This window comes from Podarcis muralis, chromosome 6 (assembly GCF_964188315.1).
Source record: "Podarcis muralis chromosome 6, rPodMur119.hap1.1, whole genome shotgun sequence".
Classification (NCBI taxonomy): Eukaryota; Metazoa; Chordata; class Lepidosauria; order Squamata; family Lacertidae; genus Podarcis; species Podarcis muralis.
Genome location: NC_135660.1, coordinates 94504664 through 94529007, shown reverse-complemented (window position 1 = coordinate 94529007; position 24344 = coordinate 94504664). Strand labels below are relative to the sequence as shown.

General features: G+C 45.5%; 1 protein-coding gene across 1 annotated transcript in view; it reads left to right on the top strand.

Moving 5' to 3' along the window:
* The first annotated feature begins 9576 nt into the window (after positions 1-9576).
* The window catches only part of LOC114596774 (anoctamin-2-like), a 30543-nt gene continuing 15775 nt past the window's right edge, over positions 9577-24344 (top strand). Inside the window, exon 1 of the mRNA XM_028728508.2 lies at positions 9577-10098. Within this exon, the coding sequence (XP_028584341.2) occupies positions 9784-10098 (315 nt within the window). The 5' untranslated portion in view covers positions 9577-9783. The remainder of the gene's footprint in view (positions 10099-24344) is intronic.

The window sequence follows — 24344 nt, the reverse complement described above, 5'->3', positions numbered from 1 at the left end:
AGCTATTGGGCGTTGAATGAATTGACACTGAATACATGCTGGGTGGGTGTGTATAGAACATTATTCGTGGCTGTTGTCTCCATATGTCTGTGCAGAGAGAGCAACTGTGGGCTTTATCCTTAATTAGTTACTGTAGGGTACAGCCAACCTATTCCAGCGTCCAACGCTTTTTTCTGCTGGACTTGTCTGTTCATCCTGTTATTTTTAGCCTCGCATGCTGGGCTGAATAGGTTGTGGCCAAAACTCAATTGGGAGAGTGGTGCTAAACCTGGCTTAAATGGGAATATAGAATTGATCTCCCCAAGTCATGTTGCTTCTGAAATTGGAAGTTGCCTATATAACTAGTGGCCATTGGTTAGACTCCTCTTCCATGAATTCATTGAAATTTTTTAGTTGTCAAAATCCATTCAAGTATATTGTCAAAATCCGTAACTGCCTGCCACACAAGGCTCAGGTGAACATAACACCTTCTCTTTGAAGCTTTGTAGCAGTTCTGTATATGTACAGAGCATGATTTTTATCTCTTGCAACGCCAAGCCCTGGGTCCTATTTACTGTTCTGAAAGACCTAAGCAAACAAGGATGATTTTGAAGGCTGGAAGAACAAGGGAAGAAGTGTTGTGATGCTTCAAAGGCTGATGTCAGAGGAAAGTTGTGCAGCTCCTGAATTTGTCTCTGGAAAGCTTCTAACTCCAAGGAACCAACAGCATGTGTAAAAGGCTCTGTTATTTCCCATATTCTAATTTTTATTATTTATGGTGAGAAATTGGAAAAGATAATGGCAACAACTACCTCCTTGATTGCTTGGTGTTTAATGCATATTAATAACCCATACAAGACACCGAGGCTTCTTCAAGGCAGTCTTTCCTCCCAGAAGAAAACAAATCTTTAAAAACTGAGACTGGGGATGGCTAATTGCAGGAGACCAAGTTGTTGTTTAAGTGTACAAAGTGATAGGGTAAAGGGACCCCTGACCATTAGGCCCAGTCATGGCTGACTCTGGGGTTGCGGCGCTCATCCCGCTTTATTGGCCGAGGGAGCCGGCATACAGCTTCTGGGTCATGTGGCCAGCATGACTAAGCTGCTTCTGGCGAAGCAGAGCAGCGCACGGAAATGCCATTTAGCTTCCCACCGGAGTGGTACCTATTTATCTACTTGCACTTTGACGTGCTTTTGAACTGCTAGGTTGGCAGGAGCAGGGACCGAGAAACGGGAGCTCACCCCGTCGCGGGGATTCGAACCGCCGACCTTCTGATCGGCAAGTCCTAGCCTCTGTGATTTAACCCACAGTGCCACCCGCGTCCCTTTTACAAAGTGATAACCAGGTGCTTATACAGCAGTGAGACCAGGCATCCTGTATCAGTGAACACAGGGGCAGGAATCTCTGCTCATTCAGTGCTCTCATCTCTGTGAAGGAAATCCGATGAATGCTGAAGCAGTCATCTTCGGATGGATGCCAGACATGGGCCAGCTGGGGTGGCAGCAGCAGACAGAATGCTCCCTGTTGTTGAGGGGGTTGGCTAACCCTATGGGTTCCCATTGACCCTGTCAGACATTTGGTACCCATGCACACCGAATGCCTGAACGGAACTTAGCTCTAGGCTACACCTTTAACAGTTGCCTTAAAGGAGGGGATTTTGTTACGAAATGTTTGCTGTGCAAAGATGAAAGAAAGTGAGGGACTTGGTTAATTCCCCTTTCTACACAGTTCTGCAAGGCAGAAGAGACCTTTGGCTAGCCTATTGTTTAAGATCAGTGCAAGATGTAGGGGAATACTTTTGAAATATAAATGGCTATTTAAAATGGCTATTTAGAATAAGTGATAAGCTAAACAAATTATGAAGCTAAATGCAAATTGCCGTTAATTAGCTGACTGATCATACATGGAGGGACCCTGGGATGTTGTGATAATAGAGGCATTTCCCTGTACACATCTCTGCATCACCAGAGCACCTCTACTTCAGCCTCCAGAAGCTCACTCCATTGGGCATAGAAGGGGCCAGCATGCTCCCAGTCACTTCTTGCATGCTTTGGGCAGGTGGGGCGAGCCACATTGGGGTCCAAGACTCAAAGCCACACTGCAAGCTCCACAGAGCTGTTCTCCGACCACTCAGCCACAGCAATTAATGACTCTCCCTGGATGTTCCCCGCCAAAAGATCCAATCAGGGTACACAGGCGCTGCCTTAACCACTCTGCAAAAATGTGTACGTCGGAAGAAATTCACACAACAATGCTGTTGAATTTTCACGAGGACTCTTTTAAGGAGAGAGAAATAGCAAACTGATGCAGAGAATCTGAGGTTGGAAAAAGGTGAAAGAGACAGACATCCCCCCCCCCCCGCCAACGTGGTTGTGGTGCTGGCCAGGAGGTGGGCCTCTCTTCTGGCCAGTGTGGAAAGGGACGCAAGGGGGGGCGCTGCACCTGTGGGAGAGCAACCTGTTTGAGAGCAAGGGGAGAGACTGAAAGAAAGGTGTTCAGTCGGCAGCTGGAGCACATAGTCCCTGAACCAGCATGCACAGGAGGTGCCTGTGGGGGGGGGGAGAGGAGAGGGTATGGTGCCACCTGAGTGTTCAAGTGGGTGCTCAGCCCCCTAGAGAGGGGGAGACTTCAGTGACTGCGAATGTACGTACTCTTCTCCCCCGTCCCCCGCCGCCGCCCTGTTTGGGTGTGGCAGTGAAACACTGCATGTATGGTGACCAAGTCTTCTGCTCCATGTATGTGGCCATGTGAGGTAATTAAAAAATGCCCTTGTCCTTAGTTTCTCCTCCTTGTGAGCTATAAGTGTATATAGCAAAATGCCAGAGATATAGCCCCATATCTCTGGATGCGACTGGATGCTGAATAACACCATAACCAAACCTCTATTGTGGCAACATGGGCAGGGCTCCCTCACGGTGAAATTAATGGAAGGGAAATGTATTGCGCCAGGGTTGGTGATGGTGCAATGGATGCACCAATGTGGGCATCAAGGTGTATAGCCTTTGGTGCATGTATGTATGTCCAACGCCACATCCTTACTCTGTTTTCTCCCAGTCCACCAGTGCATCTTCACTGGGGGGGGGGGGGCAGTGCTGGTGGAGTGTACCTCAGGCTTCACCCACAAGGTAGAACAAGGCTTCTACCAGATTGCGTGGCATTTTAGCCGACAGAACTTGAACAGAGGAGGATTGTGACATTAATTCCAGTAAACATGCACTGCAGCGAGACAGTCCAATCTTGTGCATATTTACTTGGAAGTAAGCCTCACTGAATTCAGTGGGACTTCACTTTCAAACAAGCGTACCTAGGCTGCAGCTTAATACAAAATTGCCTGAGAGCAAGCTGTGATGAACTTCTTGCTTCCAATGATTAGACCTTTAATCATGGATGTGGTGCATGGCGTTTAACAGTTCACGTTGAAATGATGAGTTGACCAAAGATGAGTGACCAAATTTAAAGCTGTGAAAGATTTTTTTTCTATCAAAATTTTGGAAGATGATAGTGGTGGCGGCAAGGCATGGGATCAGATTTTATTTTACAAATAGTCCTTCTTAAATTTATTTGCCATATAATGTAACCTAAGCATATTTAAAAGTAAAGGACCCCTGACCATTAGGTCCAGTCGTGACCGACTCTAGGGTTGCGGTGCTCATCTCGCTTTATTGGCCAAGGGAGCCGGCGTACAGCTTCTGAGTCATGTGGCCAGCATGACTAAGCCGCTTCTGGCGAACCAGAGCAGCACACGGAAACGCCGTTTACCTTCCCGCCAGAGCAGTATCTATTTATCTACTTGCACTTTGACGTGCTTTCGAACTGCTAGGTTGGCAGGAGCAGGGACCGAGCAATGGGAGCTCACCCCGTCGCGGGGATTTGAACCGCTGACCTTCTGATCAGCAAGTCCTAGGCTCTGTGGTTTAACCCACAGCACCACCCGCGTCCCAAGCATATTTACCAAGATGTAAATTGAGTGAGTTCAATTAGACTTACTTCCTAGTAAGCTTGCTTTTGATTGCAACCATGCAGCCCAATTGTATGTATATTTATTTGGAAATAGTTTGCACGGGGTTCAATGGAGCTTGCTCCCACATGAGTGGCCCATAGGATTGCAACCGTAGGATTCAGAACTGTACATATATCCCTTGCTCCCCTGAATTTTTAGTGCTGCAGAACCCACCTGAGTCTGTAACTTTATGCAACCAGAGGCATCTTTGTGAGCTCCTGAAGTTCAGCCTCTTTGCAGCCACACCTGCTTCTTTGTCCCTGGTGTTGCCATGGTGACTTCTCAGGTGGCAGCCATGGAATGAGGCCCCTGGGTACCTCGAGATGATAAAGAGCACAACACTTTCAGCAACAACGACACTGGTGTTGTTGTCTTTCCTTCTGGTCCTGAGTGCTTTTTAAATATATATATATACACTTTTACATGCAAGGAAGGAGAAATAATAGTTGAAGACAATCTTCTCTAGACCTGGCTTATAGATATCCTGGGATTCCCTCCTGGGCCAGCAACTACGAAATGGTGCCGCGTACGGTGTGTCTCCCTTTGAAAGGGTAGACTGAAAATCTGAGTCTAGGCATTTTCACTCTTGCAGGGATGGAGCCAGAAAATCTGCATGGACTGCCTGTGAGTACAGCCTGACAATTGCACAGTGGGGGATGCTATAATCGACCCAGGGCTATGTCATCTCTCAAATAAATATGTAAATAGCCTGCACCAAGAAAGCCATGTTTCTGCATTTCCCCCATGTAATTTATTCTGCTTTTCCTATTCATGGGGAGGGAGAGTTAAGTTCTGCAGGGCTCTAACGCTTCTCATTCAGCCAATGAACGTTCTAATTCCTCTGTTCCTTTAGCTCCAGAGATTTCACCAGGCATTGCCTACACACTTTACCTGAAGGTGTGAGGGCTGTAAACTTTCTTTCTTTTTACAATCAGTGCCAGATTCTATGGCACTGCGAAGCACTCTAGAGCACACACACAATGCACTGAATATGCTATCACCATCGCTTCCTCAATCTGCCAGTGATAAGTGTGTATAGAGGAGGCATGACATGGAATGACATGGAATCTGTGCTCTGTATTTGAATGTGACAAAAATAGGTATGTCTTTTGAATGCAGTGCATCATGAAAAATAAATAGACATGCCTAAGTTTTAGGTATGGCAGATGGGGAAGGATGGAACACAACACAAAGGAAGAGTGAAATTCTGTCTCCAGAGAAGGTGACAATGAATGTGTTGGGCAGGGGAGATATTCCAAAGAAAACAAAGGCTACTATTCACCACTGTGTGGCTACAAAAGGAAAGGTATATCAGCTAGCTGATTTATATGGTGCTATATGAGGGACGCGGGTGGCGCTGTGGGTAAAAGCCTCAGCGCCTAGGGCTTGCCGATCGAAAGGTCGGCGGTTCGAATCCCTGTTGTTCGGTCCCAGCGCCTGCCAACCTAGCAGTTCGAAAGCACTCCCGGGTGCAAGTAGATAAATAGGGACCGCTTACTAGCGGGAAGGTAAACGGCGTTTCCGTGTGCAGCTCTGGCTCGCCAGAGCAGCAATGTCACCCTGGCCACGTGACCCGGAAGTGTCTGCGGACAGTGCTGGCCCCCAGCCTCTTGAGTGAGATGGGCGCACAACCCTAGAGTCTGTCAAGACTGGCCCGTACGGGCAGGGGTACCTTTACCTTACTATAAGCAATATAAACTATCAAAGGGAGTGGGGAGTTCAACAGCAAGCAGATCCCTGCTTCAAAGACCTTACAATCAAATTTTCAACAAGTGAGAGACATGAAGGAAAGCAAAGCAAAGCAAAGCAGTAGGGATGAATCAGAGAGATGCAATTACTTGTTTTTAGGCTAAGGTTAGGCTAAGGTGAGGCTAATGGTGAGTGAGGAAAGATTTGAAAGAAGAGAGGCAGAGGCACCCTAAAAATAGTCCTGTGTATAAGAGCTCAAATGCACAGCATTACACACAAAACTGAACGCCAATGTTGAATGAATTGCCTCCTTATTTGCATTCTGTTGCTAGGCTGGGTTTTCTAAGAAGGACTTGTTTTCAAATTCATATATCCCAAGACAATAACTTCCTCACCCACTATTCCCTTGCTCTTGACTAGAAGTTTACAGAAGCTGAAGCCATATTAAAATGAGGGTTGTTGCTCTGGGAGTTTCGTAGAGCAACCTGGCATGCCTTTATTGCTTTGCTTCTTTGCTTCTTCAAGTTAACTGTGCACAAAATACCGCACCTCTATATCCTGCAACAGGGCCACCAGCTGAAATAGCTTCTCGGGGTCTGTCAGTTGTATATACAAAATTTCTTCAAAGTATTTGAAATGTTCACCCCAGGATGCTGTTCCTCCTTCTGCTAGGCAATATTCTTCCATTCTGCATATCTCAAGTTCGTTGACCTTCCACACAAAAAGTTTAAAAGAGATTCTCTGAAAAGTATTAGCAATTAAAGCCGATAATAATCTTCCCCTAGTCCAATATTGAGAAACAATACATCCTTTATCTTTATTCCCTCAGGGGACTCTTCACTGTGGTCATATACTGAGGCAGTAATCCATAATTGCTTATTGTTTATTCATTAATTCACATCAAAGTCCATATCTTCCAATTCCATTTCCTGTTGCTCATGGTTTTCCATCCTTTTTTTTTTTTTTAAGTCGGCTTCCGTTTTCTCTTCTTCCATTCTTTTTTCAACAATGTTGTCAGAGACTTAGTAGCTTTGCCCTCTAATTTAACTCCAAATTTTATGCAGCTCTGTCTCTGCTGGCTCAGGATAATTATTAATTTCTCTGTTCATGGTTTCCTTCACCTCCAACATCATAACTCCACCATTTGACTGTTTCACCCCTACAGAAGCCTATGTGGCAGACCTCTCGATTTCATCATCTATTGCCTCCAGCTTTACCATTCTATTCTCACGTTCTGGCAATCGTCCATTAGTATTTTCCCCCAAGTACTCTTTCCCCCTCAGTCCATTTTTATTCACTGTTCTGTGCATTTCTGTTCTAAGTTCTTCCAATTGATCATTGAGTAGTTGTCGCATGATACCAGCAATCAGTGGGGTGTTTTTCCAGTATTTTCACCATACTGAGTGTTCCCCCCCACCCCGAGATCCACACAGTCCTTGCTTACATTCCTAACATTCAACTCTCACAGTGAGCAGCCATGTAGTTTCATATTACAGCCAGCAAATTCATCAGTGAATAGGAGGATTTAAAATAAGACAAAATAAAGTGGAAATTTCTCAGAGTTGGAGAATCTCCTGTCTGTTTATAAAGTGTCTTTGCTATTTATTACTGGAGCTCACGTTTTTCTAGTTTTGCTTTCAGCCCCTTAATGGTTTTTCCTCTTAAGCCAGCAGTCTGGTCATATTGCAGATGAACATTTTAGCCAGCAGAGAGATGGCCCTGGTCATAATTTATAGAAGTTTTGGAAATAATTGCAGAAAGGGAAGTTAGCTGACCTTTATCCTAAGGACTAACAACTATGGTTGTTCTGCATGCAACCGCCACCCACTTCTAATAAGCCTGAATATGGCTTATATCTCTTCCAGTTTGTTTGTTTGTTTGTTTGTTTGTTTGTTTGTTTGTTTGTTTTAGACTCCCTCAAGTTCCCTGTGTGAAATTTTTAGCATAGGTAAGAACTAATGTTTGTTTAAGTGGGGCTGAAATGACTCTTTACTGGTTTCCAGATACATTTAAGCTGCAATCCTTATCTATATATTTTTGGGGAGAAAGCCCCGGTGTACACAGTGGAACATGTTTCCAAATAAACACGAGAAGAAATGAGTTACAAATCTGCTGCATTTTCTTTGACCTGAAAATATTGTGGCTCTTTAGAGTCAGAGAAGTTTTTCTTTAACCCCTACATATGATGGGGGGGGGGAATTCCTCCCTACATCCCCAGGAGCTTCAGAAACTGTCTGAAACATGATGCTTGTGCACCATGAAGATGTGCCCAATTAAATGTTATTGGGGTTTTCGCATAATTGGGAGTTTAATTTGCTGTATTCAGGATCAAAATAGAATTTCCCCAGGTCAGATTTGCAGTGGTGAAGCACCAACCATCTTGCATAGTATATTTTTAAATTTAAAGCCACTGCTGCATTTTTTTATTTACAGAGCAAGAATGAATACTCAGAATCTTTTTTAAAAAATAAAGTAATCCAGAGTATCTTTAAGAACAGCAGAAGAACCTTTCAGCATTAGGCCCAGGTCCACTTAGCTCTGCACTTAGATCCACTTGGATCATTTCAAGGAATACTGGGAACAAGCAGGTACAGTGGTACCTCGGGTTAAGAACTTAATTCGTCCTGGAGGTCTGTTCTTAACCTGAAACTGTTCTTAACCTGAAGCACCACTTTAGCTAATGGGGCCTCGTGCTGCTGCCACTGCGCCGCTGCTGCACAATTTCTGTTCTCATTCTGAAACAAAGTTCTTAACCCGAGGTAATATTTCTGGGTTAGCGGAATCTGTAACCTGAAGCATCTGTAATCTGAAGCATCTGTAACCCGAGATACCACTGTAATTGGTGGTCCACCAGAATTTGGCCAGTGGAACACTATGAACCTCCATCTTCTTTCTGTCCACTTCTGGATTAAAATATGATTTAGAAGAACATGACACATATTTCATGACATACATAATTTCTGATATATAATTCCTGCATTGCAGAGGGTTGGACACTAGATGACCTTTGGGGCCTCTTCCAACCCTACAATTCTATGATTTAAAAAAGTATGAACAACGAGGAGAGAGGAGCTCCCACTTCTCATAAATTAGGACTTGGAGATCCCACAGTCAAGCTGATTGACAGTAGGCAAAAAAATGTACTCCTTCATATAGTCCATAATTGACTTATCCGGTTCACTAAGACAAGGTCTGGGAATGACAAGTGGCTTAGATGGCTTTTAGAAAGGATTAGACACATTCACAAAGGATAGGACTTCCAGGAGCTATTAGGTAGGCTAAGCAAACATAACTTCTGTGGGGGGAGTTGCAAATGAAAAGATGTGTATGTGTGGGGAGGAAGAGAACCCCAAGCAGACTGACAAGGGCCAGGGCTTTGTGGCTATCAGGACCAACAGAATTTGAGAACAGGTGAGGATCAGCTGCAGGGATGGGGGTAGGATTGTCAAGCACAACCAACACCAACAAAGTTATAGTACAGTAGAGAGGCCAAACTCCTCTCTCTGCATTATACAAGGAGGCTTCAGGAAAGATATTATCTCTCCCCCCACACACTTGCTTCTTCCCCAACTTCCGCCATGTAGCAGGTTCTTGCTTCAAGCTGGCAGGAGCAAGGAACTGGATCACACTACCAAATGGTAGTCAGGGGAGAAACGAAAAGGGGTGGCAGTCACTCCAGTGCCCTGCTGTTAAGTACGCTGGGGCATCTGACTAGATGAGATGACCTGATCCATCAAATTGGCAGATACGGCAAATCGGTTCTTATGTTCTTAGGGGGCTGGGGGTTGTGTCTTGCAGTCCATGGCCTGGCTTGAATAATCTCAAGTTATTTGTTCCATAAGACGCTTTCTGCAGGGCACCTGCACTCTGTTGCGTTATACTGCTTAATCTGAGCCTCGTCCGTCTCACTCCTCTCATATAACTGCTAATCGCTGCAGTTGCTGCACGTATCACGTGTCTCCGTGGCTTATGGGCAGGAAGACATTGAGTCCCCTTTCTTGAAATTGTCACAGGAGGCTTCTTTCAGTAACTTTCTTTGAACTTTCCTCCAGATTATCAACAATTACCTGGATGGGGGTCAAACAGGTTCCACAGAAAGGCTCACACCTGGAGGGATGCACTTCCGAGACAGCAAGAGGAAAGTGGACTATGTTTTAGCTTATCACTATCGGAAATCTACCTCGCAGTCCAGTGGTGGTTCTCCAAGCCTCTCGCAGAGACCTCCTTCTTTGGCTATCATTTCTAATGGGGAGACGGCCAAAAGTCAATCTGAACAGCAGCCGCCACAAGGCCAGGAAGCAGCTTCTCCAGATGCCGAGGTCATCGATCTGGGGCCGTTGGAGGCTCTGGAGGAAGCGAAACGGGAGCAGAGGAGAGAGTTCGAAAGCAACCTGATGGAAGCTGGTCTGGAGATAGAAAAAGATGCAGAGGTAAGAACTGCCAACAGACAGGTACGAAAGATCTGATGGGCGAGGCCAGAAATCAGGCCGGACTGTTAGCTTTCATTTTGCAAACAAAGTAAGTACCTAAGGCAGTCATGTCCAGAGTCCGGCCTGTGTGGCAGTCAACAACAACAATTTCAATCCTAAAAAAGCTCAACAATTTCAATCCTTAAAAAAAAAAGGTCAAAAAAAGGTCAACAACATTGGTCGGCCCTCACACATGTTCACTTCATCAAATCTGGCCCTCTTTGAAAAAAGTTTGGACACCCCTGGGCTCTTGTTCAAAAGTTCTCAGACAAAATGTGAGCTCCTCCCCCAGCCCAAAACATCGATGAAATGGGCTGCCCTGACTGGTAGTCCCTGCCATACGGGGTTTAGCCAGTTAAGTTAAATCAAAACTGTGATGGGCAAGTCCCATTTTGAATATTACACAAGAGCTAGTGATTTCCACAGCTCCCTTTTCTGCTTCTGTCTCATTGTTGCCCAATCCAGACTTGCATGTTGGTAATAGTAGTGCCCGTGTGCATAGCAGTAGCTCTCCACGGCCCATCCACTTCCTCCTCTCTCTGTGTCCTTCCAGGCATGCACATTCAACAATTTCATGGCTGATAATAAGTGTACATGCGGCTTTAAATTATCGTTATTTTTGCAAAAAAAAGAGGAGGATGTTATACATTTTATCTATCAACTATTTTTGGAGAGAAATATAAAAGTGTGCATTCAGTTTATGATGTCATTAAAATGTGTTGTACTTCCTTCTCAATGTTTGAATATTTTTATTGATTAGACTTATACCTCTACGCCTTCTTCCAAAGGAGTCTGGAGCTATAGGAAGTTTAATTTTTCCTGGGTTTCTAAACAGGACAGCTTGGCCTGTTTTGAATCTGTTTTTTGTGGATCGAGGGCCCGACCCCCGCTATGTGAAATAAAGGCCACAACTTTACAGCAGTGAAAAGGTATTGGCTTAGGCATTGGATGACTATAGGAGGTGGGTTTATTCAACAGTAAGTGGAGCCTGTTGATGCCAATCCAACTATAGGCTCACCCCTGATGTCACCGAGGGTCGTGCCATGGCCTCCCGCCAAGCAGGCATTGGACGGAATACACGACCAGATTCCTTTAACGGAATAACCATATTCCTTTAACGGAATAACCCACGGTAGATAGCATAGGCGATGGCCACACCTAGCCCTTGACACACATGAATCCAATGCCTAACCTACCGACCAATACCACAAAAGTTGTGACGATTGCTACGAGGTAGGTGAAAAAACCAAAAAGCCTAATGCCAAATGGAAAAAATTCCTACCAGGCCCCCCAGACAACCGGGGCGACCAACCTAAGGTCCATAGCAAGGCCAAAAACCTAGACCCTGAGCTAAATGGGAGTGGAGGGTGGGTGATTCGCTGTGGGACGACGACGACTGAGGAGGAGGCGGAGCTGGCCCCGCAGCATTAAGCTGCTAAACACGCCCCCCGGAGACACCTGGTTGGCTGCCTCCGGTGGGCGTGGGTGCCAGCCAGGTGAGGAGGGGCGGGGGCTAAGGCCCCCGGCCAGGAGGCGGAGCTCGGGCTCCCGCCCACAACCACTCCCCTCTCTTCCAGGGAGGAGAGTCTTTGTCAGCTTCCTATACTCACTTTTCTGTGAGTAAGGTTGCAATCCTAATCCTATTTATCTGGGAGTAAACCCCGTTGAATTTAGCAGGACTTATTTTTCAATAAATGTGGTGTGTATGTGTAGTTTTTCTTACAACCTGTGAGGTAGGTTGGGCTGAGAGCTGGTTCAGTCACCAAAGCACACGGCACGCTTACAGTATTGTGTGGGTTTGGGTTTTTTTTTGCCAGAGTTGGCAAGCTTTTCTCTTTTTGTTTGATATAGCTCTTGCTGTACAATAACATGACAGCTGAAGCAAAAGCACAGTGTCCCTTTTGCAGCGATTTTATACCTCCTGCGCCTTAACAACAGCCATGTGAGACAAGTTTAGATGAAAGTTGGTGGCTAGTCCAAAGAAGTGAGCACAACAGTGATGAATTAAGTGACTTTTAAATGTTTAAACGGTACGTTTTCAGAGGATGTATGTGTGTACCTGTACCTGCGTATCTAGTTATCAAGGTTGGAAAACTGGTTTTGCTTTTCGCCTGCTATGAAAAATCAGGAGTAGAGGGTGGGAGGTTGCCTGTTTTCCTAGGTTTGCTTGTGTTTTTATTTCCAGCATTTCATCACCTAATTATAAGGTTGTAGAAGTTAGTTTTTAATATATTAAGTTGCTCGGATGTTTTGGTGCTCTTGGTTTTTACAATGTGGAGCAGGGGAATGCTGGCGTAGAGAGAAATGTGCTTTATAGTAGGGAGTGTAGTTGTTATTCAATCTCTTGGAAAGTGTATTTCTTCTAGGGCAGGGATAGGCAAGCTAAGGCCCAGGGGCTAGATCCAGTCCAATCACCTTCTAAATCTGGCCCGCGGACGGTCCGGGAATCAGCGTGTTTTTATATGAGTAGAATGTGTGCTTTTATTTAAAATGCATCTCTGGGTTATTTGTGGGGCCTGCCTGGTGTTTTTACATGAGGAGAATGTGTGCTTTTATTTTAAATAATCTCTGGATTATTTGTGGGGCACAGGAATTTGTTCATATTTTTTTTCAAAATATAGTCTGGCCTCCCACAAGGCCTGAGGGACAGTGGACCGGCCCCCTGCTGAAAAAGTTTGTTGACCCCTGTTCTAGGGAAATGCAGCAGTCAGATGGCGCATGGAGCGGGGGATGTTCGTTAAGTTGATTGTGGCACCAATTGGCAGGAAGAGGTGATTAGCTGCTTTCCCATTCTTGGGAGGAATATGGGTTCTTAGGAGTGGGTTGGTGCTGCTGGAATAAAAACTTAAATGAATTGTTATTCAGAGAGCTTGAGGTGGTGCCCATGGCTCTTTCCCTTTCCTTTTGTCCTCACAACATCCAGGGGAACCAAGTGAGCTTCATGGCTCTGTGCTCAGAAGATCTTAAATCTTGACTGTATCTAGCATGAGCATCTGAACAGAGTGGCTGTAACTCTCAAATCACTTTTGACCCTCCCTCTGTAAGAAATGCCATGCGCAAGATCAGCAGGTGAAAGACTGACAATAACATAACCCCTTGGCAGCTCATGAAACTTGATGTTGTGTAGGACTGCCATACGTCCGGAATTTCCCGGACACAGCCGGTATTCAGCTGTCGAAAACAGTACCTAGGCAGAAAAAGATTAAATGTCCAGGAAAATCTGGACCTATGGGAACCCCTCTCAACAACTTTGGCCAAAAAAACTGTAACACCTTTTGTGTCCGGATTTTCACTTTTTGAAATATGGTGACCCTAATGTTGTCCCTGCTGCCCTGCCCTGGTTTGTGGGTGGCACTGGAGAAGAGCAGGGTTCTCGTGCCTTAAACAGCTATACGACAAGCAGATATTAAACACAGTAAGCAGCAGGGAACTACAGTTATGGGGAAAACGCCACCCTGTTTAATCATCTGTTCATTGGTACATTACTTTTGTCTCTCTATCCCCACCTGCAAAAGAGGACACAACTTTCCTAGAAGCATAGAATTGTAGTGCTGGTTCTCTTGCATGCATGCATGCACACACACACTGAGCAACATCTCTCTGCCCCACCCCCCAACAATCAGTTAAGCCCCTTTATATAGCTGGTGGCCTCTGAGCATTGGCATCAGTCCCAGGGCACCATGGGCTCTCCTGAGGTCATGAGCGCTCAGCCAGTGCCCCACCAAGCCAGCCACTGCCCATAGCTGTCAGATGTCCTTTATTTGGCGGGAAAGTCTCTTATCCCAGCGCCTTGTCCCGCTGCTGTTCCTTATTGATGATGTCCCTTAAATTTCCCGGGTTTCAAAGGAAGCAGCTCGTCTCCCTCCCTCCCTCCCTGCCAGCCAGGGAGGAGGGAGGCTCCAAGTATGTTGCTTGGCTGCGTTGCTCACCCAATAAGGAGTCTAAGAACGACTGGGGGGTGGAGCTTGCATGCTTTGTGCCAATCAAATCGGCCGCGTTGCCTGGGGACTCACCTTTGCTTAGCGCTTCCCAGTGGAGAGGTGACGGTGGTTTTCCTTGCTGCATCCCCTTTGCCGGGTTGCTGCGCTGTGGGAACCACCACGTGAGGCTTTGTTTGGCTGCTGGTTGACTAAAATCCCTTATGTTGGCTGCTGATCCCTTACTTTCAAATATGTAAGTTGACAGCTATGCCACTGCCCAGGATTCTGATGTTCACGCCCATGATGCAGTCATAAGAAGTGCCTTGCTCTATCAGACCAAGGCACACCTACCCCACATTCGCAGTCTCTACCCCTGCTCTACATGGACCATCAGTAGTTAAATGAAGCTTCAGTTGCACTGCTCTTTAATAACCACAAATGGATCCTTTGCTGTATTCATTCATTATAGTATATGTCAAAGCCATAATAGGGCAGTCATTTGAGAAGAGCTTTGGCACCTGGACAAAAAAGATTGCCTTGCAGGCTGTTGTGAATGAAATGCGGATTGAAAGGCACAGAGCATTTAGGAGATGAAGGCTATTTTTTAAAAAGCAACCATTTTTTTATTCTTCTTCCAAAGGCAAGTAACCTTGTACCTCTTAGGACTTGGTCCCATAAACCCAGAGTTGTATACAACCCAGAACATCTTTTAGGCAAAACATCCCCGGTAAAGAAAGCTGAAAGGTGTCTGGTAGTTGCCTAGATGAAGATATAAGGCATCAGTTTATGTTTCCTTGCTTAAAGATAACAGATGTTCTTATATTGTGATTTTATGTTGTGAATTGTCCTGAGACCTGCATGTATAGGGTGGCATACAAATATAATAATAATAATAATAATAATAATAATAATAATAATAATAATAATAATAATGCTCCTACTTAATCCAGCTCCATCTATCATAAATGCTCCTCACCTCTGCCAATTTTGGCTCATTTATTGAAGAAAACTACTTGGCGAAAAGTGGAGGCAAGAGGTTCCTGCACATTTATTCTCCATAAGAAGTTGGATGCCAAATTAGTGGAAATTCTTAGAGATATATTTCAGATTCTGAGATCAACAAGTCAGCTGGCATTAAGTTTCTTCAGAAATATGTCACTATTTACAAAAACAGTGTGTGGGGTTCAGCGCTGGTCCTTCTCAGAGCAGACCCATTGAAGTTAATGGACATGATTAACATGGGGTCATGGATTTCAATGGGTCTGCTCTGCACAGGACTTAGCTGAATGCAACCCATTATGGATAGGGATAATTGATAATCTGGGATAATCTGCTAGGGAATGAATGGGACTATGAAACCCTATTCCCACACCCCCTGGGGTGCTTTGGAGATGACCCTTTGTTGTTGTTGTTTAGTCGTTTAGTTGTGTCCGCCTCTTTGTGACCCCATGGACCAGAGCACGCCAGGCACTTCTTTCTTCCACTGCCTCCCACAGTTTGGTCAAACTCATGCTGTTAGCTTTGAAAACACTATCCGACCATCTCATCCTCTGTCGCCCCCTTCTCTTTGTGCCCTCCATCTTTCCCGACATCAGGGTCTTTTCCAGGGAGTCTTCTCTTCTCATGAGGTGGCCAAAGTATTGGAGTCTCAGCTTCAGGATCTGTCCTTCCAGTGAGCACTCAGGGCTGATTTCCTTAAGAATGGATAGGTTTGATCTTCTTACAGTTCATGGGACTCTCAAGAGTCTCCTCCAGCACGATAATTCAAAAGCATCAATTCTTCGGCGATCAGCCTTCTTTATGGTCCAGCTTTCACTTCCATACATCACTACTGGGAAAACCATAGCTTTTACTATATGGACCTTTGTTGGCAAGGTGCTGTCTCTCCTTAGGGTCCCTCTACAATTCTGTGATTCTATGGGTTGGGGATATGGCTGGCAGGAGGAAGGAGGGGCCAAGACTAGACTAGAGACTTCATCTGATAACTGAGTGAAAGCATCACCAGGAGTACAAGGGGCTGCACTACTAACGCCAACCATAAAAGCCACATCTGGAAAACTGGCAGAATCTAGCAGACGTTCCGTGCTCATTTCTATGAGATTTGCTCCGGGGAAAATCTGTTTGAAGCTTTGTTAACCCAGGAAATCATGGGGATTTTGAGCTGTAATTTCATGTGAAGAAATTTCAGGTGGTATTATGGCATACAGATATTTCCCCCCATCATTTGAAATTTAGTGCAACATGGCAGTATATCGATTTTTTAAAAAAAAGTTACAGTTCCATAACACAACAGGTAAAAAGGTAAAGGGACCCCTGACCTTTAGGTCCAGTCGTGGCCGACTCTAGGGTTGCGATGCTCATCTTGCTTTATTGGCCGAGGGAGCTGGCGTACAGCTTCCAGGTCATGTGGCCAGCATGACTAAGCCGCTTCTGGCGAACCAGAGCAGCACACGGAAACGCCCCGTACCTTCCCGCCAGAGCGGTACCTATTTATCTACTTGCACTTTGACGTGCTTTCGAACTGCTAGGTGGGCAGGAGCAGGGACCGAGCAACGGGAGCTCACCCTGTCATGGGGATTCGAACCGCCTTCTGATCGGCAGGTCCTAGGCTCTGTGGTTTAACCCACAGCGCCGCAGCGTAAAAGGAACGTTAGAATCTGGGACAGAAGTGCTGGCATTAGAATCGGGAAAATGAACGTGGCAATCGCCACTTCTGCACATCTCTCATTGCTGGTTCTTAACAGCAGCTTTCTGATGGTGCTATAGAGGCGGGATTCTAATGTCCTGTTAGCCTGTGATAGCTGTGCAGCTCAGCTTCCACCCTGCTGTCCTTCCATTAGTGATCTTTCAGCAGAGTCATCATCCATTCAAACCATTCACTCATAGGATTACAGTACATAATTAGGAAATTAAAGACAGCAGTAGCAACAGAAAAGGTGTCAGGGCTAGGGTTGCCACTCATCCTGCAATAATACAGGATTGTCCCGTATTTCAATGTTTCAAAGCTTGTCCTGTATTTCCCCTATTTGCACTCTGCTTCTCTCTCTCTCTCTCTCTCTCTCTCTCTCTCTCTCTCTCTCTCTCTCTCTCTCTCTCTCTCTCCCTCCCTCCCTCCCTCCCTCCTTACCTCCCTTCCAAGATAAGAATCCTTTCTAAATGCCCATCTCCAGCATTTAACAGGGTTCTGTCTTGGGCCCGGTCTTATTCAACATCTTTATCAACAACTTGGATGATGGACTCAAGGGCATCCTGATCAAATTTGCAGATGACACCAAACTGGGGTGGGTGGGTGGGTGGGGGGTGGCTAACACCCCAGAGGACAGGATCACACTTCAAAACAACCTTGACAGATTAGAGAACTGGGCCAAAACAAACAAGATGAACTTTAACAGGGAGAAATGAAAAGTATTGCACTTGGGCAAAAAAAATGAGAGGCACAAATACAAGATGGGGGATACCTGGCTTGAGAGCAGTACATGTGAAAAGGATCTAGGAGTCTTGGTTGACCACAAACTTGACATGAGCCAACAGTGTGACGCGGAAGCTAAAAAAGCCAATGCAATTCTGGGCTGCATCAATAGGAGTATAGCATCTAGATCAAGGGAAGTAATAGTGCCACTGTATTCTGCTCTGGTCAGACCTCACCTGGAGTACTGTGTCCAGTTCTGGGCACCACAGTTCAAGAAGGACACTGACAAACTGGAACGTGTCCAGAGGAGGGCAACCAAAATGGTCAAAGGCCTGGAAACGATGCCTTATGAGGAACGGCTAAGGGAGCTGGGCATGTTTAGCCTGGAGAAGAGGAGGTTAAGGGGTGATATGATAGCCATGTTCAAATATATAAAAGGATGTCATATAGAGGAGGGAGAAAGGTTGTTTTCTGCTGCTCCAGAGAAGCGGACACGGAGCAATGGATCCAAACTACAAGAAAGAAGATTCCACCTAAACATTAGGAAGAACTTCCTGACAGTAAGAGCTGTTCGACAGTGGAATTTGCTGCCAAGGAGTGTGGTGGAGTCTCCTTCTTTGGAGGTCTTTAAGCAGAGGCTTGACAACCATATGTCAGGAGTGCTCTGATGGTGTTTCCTGCTTGGCAGGGGGTTGGACTCGATGGCCCTTGTGGTCTCTTCCAACTCTATGATTCTATGATTCCAGCAGGGAAGGCTTGGCTGGAGAAACCGCTCCTCGCTTTTCCCATTTCCTCTTTTTGCGAGCACACGCTGAACCCTGTCTGTGGAACCTACCTCCCCAAAGAATGAGAACCCCAAAGTATGGGTTCAAATTGGCCACAACTTTATTTAACTTCAGAATGTGGGGAACTTGGCATAGGCCTTGGCATGTAACCCTCTCAGCCCGTCTGGGACTGAGGATCTGCAGGGCAATGAGGTGCAGTGGGAGGGGACGGTAAAGCACAAATTTACACAGCATGCCCTCGCATCTTACCTCTGCCAGGAGTTTGACCTATATGCCGTCGTTCTAGGGCCAGGGACTCCTGCAACCAACCCTTTAATGAAATGACTTCCCCCAACTTGAAGATAGACTAAAGGATACCTTGCCAAGGCCTAAAAACCGCCAAAGTTGTGACGAAATGCTATGGGGAAGGCGAAACCTGCCAATGCAGGGAAAATTCCTTCCTGGTTCTGAATACAGCAACCATCTTACGACCATCGCAGCACCCGCTGACCTGGAACGCAAAATATTAGGCTGCAAGGAAATATTATTAATTTGGGAGGGATGGGTGGGCGAACCTGGAAGAGGAAGAAACAAAGTGAGGTTTGGCTGAGGGGGTCGGCCTCTTTCCCTTGGCCCTTCACCCCACCCTCAGCCGGCCGTCCATTGTCCTCCCAGGCCGGGGGTGGGACAATAGCCACCCTAGCCCAGATGGGAGGCAACAGACCAGGTAAGCCCTCTTGGTGTTGCAAGCCCTGCCTACCTGTTGGGAAGGGAGGGCAGAAATTCTCTTCACTCTCTCTCCTCATCCCGCCCCCACGGAGGAACAAACCAGGGCAAGACTTTCATGTTGCCGCTTCCATTTCCCCAAAATTTTGGTGTGGGTTAAGGCAGCCATTCACAGAACTGCAGCCTAGGAGCACCGGGCCTCATCCTTCACGAGAGCAACAGGTTCTGAGTCCCTAGAAACAAGTGGTTTTGTGTTAGTGTGGCCCAGAAGCCCAAATTCTGAACTTAGTTGTTGTTTTTTTAAATATATTTTTATTAAGTTTTCCAGTTAACAATCCAATCATATCACAATAGTTATTCCAAATTATACCAATACATATCGAAAAGTCCAAATATTTTGCCAAATTTTAAATTTTTGTTGGAGCTTCCCATGCTTCAAGTTCAGTAAGGGTGCTTTTGGTGTTCACAAGTCCCATCTTTCGATCTTCTTGTTGTTATCGTTTTTCTTCTTAATAACCTCTGAGTTGTTTCCACAAGCGAGTTAAGGCAAGCATTATTATGTTTCTGTGTGAACTTTGTAAGGCTCTCCCCCCCCCTTTTTTTTTAAGCTGGTAAGTCTTTTGTTTGCAGTAAATCATCACACACTGATCCAAAAGTCCTGCTCGGGCGGCAGGCGCCATTTTTGTCGGTTCCGATGAAATAAAATCTACCAAATTCTGAACTTAGTTATCTGCATGACATTCAAGAGAGGAAGATGGGGAGAAGTAGCTCCCCACAAGACTTGCACTCCCCTCCCGACACCTAATATTTTTATATCTCAGAAATCTGACAAGTGGAACAAAGCCTGTCCCCCCCCCAATCAGAATATGCCCCCCACTGTTTATTTATTGCCCTGGTCTGTATGTATTGTTGTACAGAACTGGATGTGTGTGAAAGGGTGTGTCAAAGGTCATGTATTTAGGCATGGGTAGCAAAGCATTGGCAGATTTACAAATTCGTGTGTGTGTGTGTGTGTGTGACAAATTTCAAAGCAGCCCTCTGGTTAGGCTGCAATAGATTATAATGGATTACCTTGAAGTAATTTCAGTACTAGGTGGGGGGAGGAAAGCCTCCCGCCTCCCGCTGCCATCCTGTCCTTTATTTTGCCAGAACAAAGGTGACAACCCTATGTCAGACAAAAGAGAAATATAAAACTATACAACTGTAGAGGCACAGCACATTATAAAATACTTAGCTCAATACTTCACACAGTACATTCTGCTTGACTTGTAAGAATGCAGAACCACAGAACAGAGGTTCTGAGAGAGAGAGAGAGAGAGAGAGAGAGAGAGAGAGAGAGAGAGAGAGAGAGAGAGAGAGATCTGGACTCTGAATTAGCCGGTTTCAAGTAGATAAAATACTGAACCACACTTTTTAAGGGAATCTGAGACCAGTAAAAGTCAGACCCTTGATAGACACAGACTGTTGTTTGGTGTGCTGGTGAAATGTACTTCATATCTGAAGTCGGTGACCTCCGTTGCCCTTGAAAAATGTTGTGTGCACCTCCTTAATTACACTTTACTAGACTTACAGAAAGACTAGCCTCAACTACCTGAGATATTGTAAATAAAAGAATTAATCTCAGAATGCATATTGGGAATAAGAGACAGGACATCAGTCAGTCGCAGGCTTGAGATGATTGCAGACCTCCATGCTCAGTGCATGGGCATTGTGGAAAAGGGTCAAAATACTGCTTGACTTGTACTTGAGGAAATCCCTTCCGTGATTCATGTGCAAGCAGGAGGTTAGATATCAAGGCCTGTGGGAGCCAGTGCTGCCCACAGGATTTACAGACCCGAGAACATAGAGGAGAGAAAGAGTGAGCTGTCTCCAGAGAGCGTAGACGAAGAGACACTACAATCCAGGGAATGCTGTTTAAATGCTTTTGTAATGTTCTTAAGTGGGTCCCTTGTGCATCTACGCACATGGTCACATTGTCAACCGAGCGCCACAGCAGGATCCAAGAGAACAGCAGAACAGTGGCTTTACTAACTAAACAGATGATAACAGGATTAGCTCTGAGAGCAGCTTACAAAGAACTGCCTTGGTACAGGGACAACACACACACACACACACACACACACACACACGTCATAAATCTTGCCAAGTCATAGGAAGAACTATGGTTTCAGTGTTCCCAAACAGTTCTTTAGAATAGACGACCATGCCACTAGACCCCAAGATAATAATAATTAGGTAAGTAGGGCTCAACCTTTAAAAGAACCAGGTAGGCAAGATTTGCCCCAAATTCCATTCCTGCCATTCTTAGACAAAATGGCTTTCCAAATTTCCCTGCCTACAGAAGGGTGAATCTATATGTTTTGGTTCTCTCAGTTACTCATTTTTCTAATCTTAAATTCAGTTCTCCACATTTAGGCAACAACTGAACACTTGGTAACTCAGTAGGCAGAGCATGAGACTCTTAATTTCAAGGTCATGGCTTTGAGCCCCGTCTTGGGCAAAACGTTGCCGCATTGCGGGGGTCAGACTAGATGACTCTTGTGGTTCCTTCCCAGTGGCGTAGCGTGGGGGGTGCAGGGGGGGCCGGCCGCACCGGGCGCAACATCTGGGGTTAGGGCAAATCCACGGGTTAGGGGGCGCAAATCCACGGGTTAGGGGGCGCAAATCCACGGGTTAGGGGGCGCAAATTACTTGCCTTGCCCCGGGTGCTGACAACCCACGCTACGCCGCTGTTCCTTCCAACTCTAGAATTCTGTGGTTCTCTATGAAATGCATTTTTTAAAAATCCTTTGAAAATTCACCAGCACAGGACCATTTTGGGGCTTGTTGGGAATTTGCAGATTTAAAACTTTATTATACTTTGAGCTTAGTGCTTTGGAATCAGGAAAAGAGACAGGATCATTAGTCCAGCAGAGAAAATATTTCTCCATTGATTTGTTTTGCATGCAGTTGTAGTAAAAGAGCTTAGGAGACACCAGTGGATATTCATTGCTCAGCCCAGGAAAGCCCTTTGTAATTATCAATGGCTTTGTTTTTAGCAGAAACTGATCTTTAAATCAAATCCAGTGGGAAAGTCAAGGCAGGAACTGGTGGGTGCCTCTAGGGAACACTTAGCAGTACATAAAATACTAGAAGCAACATGCGCATAGAATCTTATGGGAAGTAGTGATTGGTGGTTGATTTGGAGTGACAAAGGTTGGTGGGGAAATGTTTAAGTGCAACTGCTTTTCAACTCAAAATAGCCCACCTCCCAATGCTTCTTTGCCTTAAGAAAAAACAGAACTCACCAACAATATGAATATTGCAATAATCAATATGGGGAAATAAGAAGGGAATAAAGGAAAACATTGGTTGACTCTGTAGGGCAGATTTTAGAAGCATCAGTTAATTGAAACTGCCAAGACTCAACAACAGAATATGAAAAACAGAAACCCTTGCATTGCAGGGGGTTGGACTAGATAATTCTTGGGGTCCCTTCCAACCCTGCAATTCTATGATTTTGCACCTGAGGTGAACAAAACTGCCATATTAACAAGAAGAAGAGATAATGGTGTTGAGCGGCAAAGCAAAGCCAGAAAGAAAAACGAAAGTTCAATTTTAGCACTGTAAATTTTGAGAGAATGTGTTTATGGCCTGCTCTAATCAGATTATTATGAATGAAACATGTCAGATCATAGGGTCACACACTCCCTATCCCCATCTTGTGCAGAAGAGCTGGATAATAGCACTTCTTTGGAGAAAATAATAAGAACCCTTCCGAAATAGACCAAAGACCTTCATAGCCTAGCACCCTGATGCCCACAGTAGTTAACTAGATGCATCTGGGAAGCTCACAATGAGGTCATGAGGGCAATAGCCTTGTCCTCGATCTTCCACCATCCAACTTCACCGGCTGATCCTTGGGAGGGAGAAAAAAGTTTCTCTCGCTACTTTCTCCACACCATGCAAAATTTTCTAAACATCTCTTATATAACCCCTTACCCATTTATTGTTTCAAGGAACCTATGGGGGTATTAGAAAAGCAATGACAAACCTAGACAGCATCTTAAAAAGTAGAGACATCACCTTGCCAACTAAGGTCCATATAGTAAAAGCTATGGTTTTCCCAGTAGTGATGTATGGAAGTGAGAGCTGGACCATAAAGAAGGCTGGTCACCGAAGAATTGATGCTTTTGAATTATGGTGCTGGAGGAGACTCTTGAGAGTCCCATGGACTGCAAGAAGATCAAACCTCTCCATTCTTAAGGAAATCAGCCCTGAGTGCTCACTGGAAGGACACATCCTGAAGCTGAGACTCCAATACTTTGGCCACCTCATGAGAAGAGAAGACTCCCTGGAAAAGACCCTGACGTTGGGAAAGATGGAGGGCACAAGGAGAAGGGGACGACAGAGGATGAGATGGTTGGATAGTGTTCTCGAAGCTACCAGCATGAGTTTGACCAAACTGTGGGAGGCAGTGGAAGACAGAAGTGCCTGGCGTGCTCTGGTCCATGGGGTCACAAAGAGTCGGACACAACTAAACAACAACAACATGGGGGTATTATTTGGCTAAGATTTAGGGGAAGTCAGTAGGGTTGTGGGCCCAGGTGCCTTGAGGCCGTGAGCAGCCAGGGGCTTACATGGGAAGATAGAAGAATCACGGGAGAATTGCTTTGGGATAAAATAGGTCACGATTTTATGGATTGCAGATGTAAGTAGGTCTTGGCATAGGCATTGTAACCTGAATCACCCAGTCTGATTGTTCGATGGGATAGCTCAGTCGGTAGAGTATGAGACTCTTAATCTCAGGACTGAGTCCCATGTTGGCCAAAAGATTCCTGCAATGCAGGGGATTGGATAAGATAACCCTAGTGGTCTCCTCCAACTCTACAATAATAATATTCTATGATATTATTCTGTGATTCTAAGTGTTAATCCCAGGTTAAGGATCATCTCAAATGTATATCGCTAGGGAGGGAGATGTCGTCGTGCCACTCCTTGGTGTGTGGAGTGCCGCAGGATGCAATCTTCTCCCCGATGCTTTTTAACATCTTTATGCGCCCCCTTGCCCAGATTGTCCGGAGCTTTGGGCTGGGCTGTCACCGATATGCTGATGACACTCAGCTCTATCTGCTGATGGATGGCCACACCAACTCGGCCCCGAACACACTGACCAGATGCTTGGAAGCTGTGGCTGGATGGTTTCGTGGGAGCCGATTGAAACTAAATCCTTCAAAGACAGAGGTCCTCTGGCTGGGTCGGGATGGTATGGGGATGAAGGACCAACTCCCTTCTCTTGCGGGGGCCCAATTGGTGTCCCCATTAAGAGTTTGGGTGTAATCCTTGATGCTTCCCTTTCCATGGAGGCGCAGGTTACAGCAACAGCCAAGGTGACATTTTCCCAACTTC